The sequence below is a fragment of the Meles meles genome, chromosome 6, assembly GCF_922984935.1.
Source record: "Meles meles chromosome 6, mMelMel3.1 paternal haplotype, whole genome shotgun sequence".
In the NCBI taxonomy this organism is placed as follows: Eukaryota; Metazoa; Chordata; class Mammalia; order Carnivora; family Mustelidae; genus Meles; species Meles meles.
Window position 1 is genome coordinate 44,587,954 of NC_060071.1, and position 5,846 is coordinate 44,593,799.

At 37.7% G+C, this 5,846-nt stretch overlaps 1 protein-coding gene across 1 annotated transcript; it reads right to left on the reverse strand.

The window, feature by feature from the left end:
• Positions 1 to 2,066: 2,066 nt before the first annotated feature.
• On the reverse strand, positions 2,067 to 2,330 carry LOC123943319 (ATP synthase subunit f, mitochondrial-like). The gene has a single exon (XM_046007367.1). It carries the CDS (start codon positions 2,328 to 2,330, stop codon positions 2,067 to 2,069), a length of 264 nt encoding a protein of 87 aa, XP_045863323.1.
• Between the last annotated feature and the right edge of the window lie 3,516 nt (positions 2,331 to 5,846).

Below are 5,846 nucleotides of genomic sequence, written 5' to 3' on the forward strand. Positions count from 1 at the left end.
TAGTGTGGCTGGCCAGTACTGAGCACAGGGGAGAAGGGAAACACACCAGGAGCTGGAAGAGGCAGGCAGTAGCCTGGCCACATGGGGCCACAAGGTCTGAATTTTATTCTAGTTGTCCCGGGAATCTCTCAAAAGAATAAAAATAAAGGTCTTGTATTTGCTCCCCACCCCAATAAGTCATACAAACTCCCTGCAAGTCAGCATTTGCATTTTCCTGTAGAATGGAGGAGCAGCACAATGAATTACCTAGGTCTTCAAAGATTGTGACTGTATCTGGCATAGATCTATCTACTCACATCTGGACAAGAAAGTAAATTCTCTCCGGCAGGCACTAGCCAGCATCACTGAGAGACATCCAGGCTGCAGATGAGAAGTTTCCTTCTTTGCTGCAGGCCAAAAAAGTATTTCCCTGCGCAGCTACTGTCCTGGGCCGTCCCTGTGCCCTGGCAGTGGCTGGCACTCACAAGTACCCAAACCCATGATGTCACCCTTATGAATTTTTACTTGCAAACAAGCATATCATCACCTCCTCCAAACCTTTCTCCCCTTAGCAAAAGAGACATCAGAAACTCATAGTTGCGGTATAAACTGGATTTAGACTCAGATAGATGATAAGTTAGAATTCTACACTTTGCATGAAGGGAGTTAAAGAAACTCTTGGAGCTCAGTTTATCTACAGAACAGTGGTAGAAAAACAAATTCCACACAAGTGCTGTAGAATAAAAAACAATGATAACAATTGTGAAAGCACCCTACATAGTGTCTACCATGTATTACATGCTCAAAGATGTATATTTTAAAAAATTGGAACAGCTAAACCTTGCCCCATAAACCTAGGATCAGATAAGAAACACCATTTGGGAATTTTTATACCTATTGCATCCTGTAGCTATGCAACAAAAGAAAGGAAGAATAAAAAAAAAAAAGAAAGGGAGAATGAGAACAAATCTAAATTCAAAACATTACTTCAAAATACAAATATCTTCAGCATCAAGAAAATGCAAAATTTAAATATTAGAATCAGCTAAACTTGGGAGATATGAAAATGAATAATAAATGCAGGTAAAAATTTATAGTTCTGTTTTATGCATACAAGGGGAATAATTAACTAATCTCAAAACATGTAAATGAGGGCTTAGAAGCATTTTCAAAACACCACATCCAATTCCAGTTACATATGCGGAATTTGCTACATTATAATAATTAGGTTTTTTTTTTACAAAAGATTTATTTATTTTGAATAGAAGTATTAAATATTATACTAATTACTGGTTATTTTACTTTGTACCCAGGGAAAAGAAATGAATATTCATTAGCTCCTTAAGCTACTGATCCTCCACCGACTAGACAGATTTCAACATCATCATGAAGCTGTGGGTGGGTAGAAAATGCTCCCTGTAAAACCAGGCTCTCACTACAAATCACAGCCCAATGTATTCAGCTAATGTGTACATGCTAGAATCCCCAAGTGAATTTTGCTAACATTGTACTCGTAGAGTCTCCAGCTGAGTAGCCAATGAATGAGAATAACTGTTAAATTGACAGTAAGCGTTAAATTGATCATAAGACAACAGAATTTTTCTGTCTACACAATCCAGTGATCTTGAACAAGACAATTCCTAAAATACTAAACATGGTTTCATATAATAAAACTAACATTGTCATCTGTCCAAAATATGCCTAGTTCATTCCAAAAGAATATTTCAACATACGTATTTCAACCATTTTTTGACTTGGCTTTTGATTCTATTTTAAGGAAAATATCTACTCCAAAAGACCAAGGTTGAGATTTTAATTTATGAGGTATTTTTGCTATAGCTCAACTAGCTCAACAGGCAAATGCTTTCTTTCTTTTTTTCTTTTCTTTCTTTTTTTTTTTTTTCTGGTGAAAGGGAAAACCAGGCAACAGATTTCTCAAGACACTAGGCTGGTTAAATTTTTTTTTTTCTTTTCTCAGTCATCTATTATTGGGTGGTAATTCTCAATTCAAATACAACAGGATTCAGGGGTATCAGGCAAAGGTCACGTTCTGGAATGCAGAGTGTGCCCTTCACATAGGGCCCACTTCAGTAGTACTTGCACAGCCGCTCATGTTTCAGGTCCTTGTAAGAAAGGCAGTAGTTGAAAGATACAGAAACTGCTAGCACCACAGATATCCCAATGATGCTCCCTTTTTCACACTGACATACTTGTTGTAATTTAGTGTAGCCTTTTTGAAAAGCTCCAGCAGTACCTTTAGGGATGAAATCCCACATCAGTATCCAATTTAGCAGCTCTCCTAGTTTGACATCCATGAGCTGCTTCTCCTCCACTGGTGCAACTGATGCCATCTTGGAGTCTTGGGTACCTGTAGTAAGTCTGGTTAACTTTTAATTCTTGCTCAGTTTAAGGTACCTCTGTGTTGGGAGTTCTCATGTGGCTTGATTTTTATTTTTTGGTTTGTTAAGCTTTGCAAACCAATTTATTGCTCAAGTAACTCCCTACCACGGAGGAGGGGAGGGGCTGTGGCTCTAGGGGGGAATGGGTCTTATAGAAGGGGCTTCGAGTTTCCCTCCTGGCCTTGTCTATGATGTTGACATCATAGTGCAGCACACTGGGCAGACTGTTAATTACACCAGACTGGGCTAGGAAAGGGTGACTAGATCAGAGTGCACATAGCAATGCTGCCTATACGGAAAACAACCCTGGGTCCTGCCTCCACGTGGGCAGAATGTCAGGATAGATATGAAAAGTATGTAAATCACAATAGTTTGACAGAGTTAGCGCCTGAGAAAGTAAAAATTCCTCACCGTCTAACACAGAGTATAAGAGGGGGGTGTGTCTCTATAAGAAGTTTCATATTTCTGGGTGTTACCACAGAAGAGGACTCACTCAACAAATATTTACTGAGTAACAAGCATATGCTGTACTCTCTTGCTACTTAAGTGTGGTTCCTATACAAACCACATCCACATAACTTGGGAGCTTCTTAGAAATGCAAGTTAAAGGGTCTACCCCAGACTTACTGAATCAATATCCCAAAGTGACTCATATTAGTTTGAGAAATGCTGCTAGACACCATGTTAGGTGAACTACTACTCTCTACCGATGTCCATTTAACATGTTACAAAAATAAAAGTCCAGGTCACACATCTGCCAAAACTTGCTTATGTTACAACTCGCTGTGCTAGGAGCATGGCATAAGTATTTACGTGATATGAAGCAGGCAAGGGCCTTTTATAAAGATCTCATATGCAAGCCAGGAAAGGGCCTCACTTCAAGGCAAATAAGGATGCCTTAATCCACCTGATACAGGTAGACCAAACAAGGCTCCCATTTCTACATTCAGGTTGGAAGAGTTTCCCATATAGAAACTCTAGACACTAGGAAGACCTAGGAAATAGTGGCTGGTCTCATCTGGTTTCCAGCTGTAATGAGAAAGTGCTAGAAGGAAAATTATCCAATTCATTTAGTCAGCTAATTTATTTAGGTCTTTCACTAGTCCATAGCCCTTGCATGGGAGAAATCACATGAGGTAGATAAACATCAGGGAGAGATGTCTCCACTGATTTCATTGGATAGTAGTGTTACATTTTATCTTCATTTTCTGCTCTAATAGATGCTGGTAATACTTCTTGACAGGTTGTGTAGAGACACAGATTTTGCAAAGCCAAATGGAAGTGACTTTAAAGATATTGTAGAAATTAATGACCCATGAGAGTTTTCTATGGACTTATATCTACTCTCCCTGGAGCTTCCTCCATGTCAATCTTTATCAACTTGTCTCTTTCCCAGCATCTTACTTTAATATTTTTCTTTTAGTTTTTAATTATGAAAGCATTGTATAAATTCATGTTTAAAAAAATTCAGTACAAAAATATTATAGTAAAAAAGTGAAAAATTTCTTTTACTCTCCTACCCAAGAGTAATTACTGTTAACACTGGAACGCATTTTTTCAGACCTTATTCAAATTTACATTGCATATGCATATATCCACTTGTAGTAGTTTTACATACTTGGACCATATTATATTACTATGCAACTTTTTTTTTTTGCTTACTTGCTTTTTTCCACTTTATTTTGGAGATGGTTCTCTCTCTCTCACCATATATTACATACACACAATTTCTTTTCTTTTTTTAATATACATATAATTTCTAAAGAGTTGCATAATGTTCCATAAACTAGATTTATCCTGATTAATTTAATCATTCCTCTACTGATAAAGTTCCAATGAGTTTTTAAACAATTATAACAAATTTTCCAGATGCTCAGATATAAGAGCAATATGTGAAAATCAATAGCTTTCTATATATTATCAATAAGTAATTGGAATATATAATTATTACAAAGCCCATTCACAGTAATAGAAAAGAAGTGTGCAAGGACAATATGAAAAAAATCTATAAAATGTATTGAGAGGTAGAAAAACCAGAATAGTAGAGACATATACTTTGTTTTTAGATAAGAAGATACAATGTTGTAAACATATCAATGATCTCAACAATTATCTTTACAAAAATCAATGCAATCCCAAATAAATGGCAGTGGGATAGTTTATACAACTCGACAAACTGGTCGTTAAATTATTTTGGGACAGTAAGTGTGAGCCAAGTAAATTGGGGGAGGAGTAGAAAAACACAGTTAAAACTCCTTCAATTTTGGTGAGTAGATTTGTTTTAACTCTAATACCAGTTTTGCCCAGTGCCAGCACAATAACCATGTATTTGAACTGGAGGTCCAAGTGAGAGCAAGAGAGGGAGAGAGAGAGAGAGAGAAACTGGGGGGCGGCGGGGGGGGGGGAAGAAAATGTATCAAAGTATAATTTATGATAAATTTGCAAATCAAATTTCCAGAACACTACCACTAAAAAAACAACCAGTAAAGTCAATATATTCTTTGAGACTACTTGCCAATTACAGTCAAAGTTTAGCAGTTTTTGAAAAGAACATAGGTTCTCTGTTGGCTAAAAAAGAACACATATGGGCGGCACCTGGGTGGCTCAGTGGGTTAAGTATCTGGCTTTTGATTTCAGCTCAGGTCAGGATCTCAGGATTGGGAGACAGCCTTAGTTCAGGCTCTGCCCTGGGTGTCAAGCCTCTGGAGATCCTCTCTCCCTTCCCCTTTGGCCCTCCCACTTCAAAAAATTCCACATATATTCATGGTCAAATTTGTTATTTCATGAAAAAAAATATACATTTTTGAATCTACATGGTATGTTGATTCCTAAGGATATGAGCATTTGAGTCTTTCTTAGGTATATTTATTTATTTTTAAAACATACTTAAGTTCTTTTATTTATTTGTTTGTTTTTAAGAGTTTATTTATTGGGGCGCCTGGGTGGCTCAGTGGGTTAAAGCCTCTGCCTTCGGCTCAGGTCCTGATCCCAGGGTCCTGGGATTGAGCCCCACATCGGGCTCTTTGCTCTGCAGGGACCCTGCCTCCCCGTCTCTCTCTGCCTGCCTCTCTGCCTACTTGTGATCTCTGTCAAATAAATAAATAAAATCTTAAAAAAAAAATTTTTTTAAAGTTTATTTATTTGAGATAGAGCAAGAACAGAAGGCAAAGGGAGAAGCAGGCTCTCCACTAAGCTGGTAGACAGACATGGGGCTCGATCACAGGATTCTGTGATCATGACCCAGGCTGAAGACAGACGCTAAACTGACTGAGCCACCCAGGCACCCCTACAGTTTATTTTTTTATAGCTGTGATTAATTCCCCCTTTTTTCTCACTCTGATTTCTTCATCTCTGTTGTAATTATTGTTCTTCCTCCTCCTTTTCTTCCTCCTTCCTTCTTTTCTCTCTTCTTCTTTCTCTCAGTAAATTATTACTTTTTTAAAGGGGGAAGGAGTAGAAGGAGAGGGA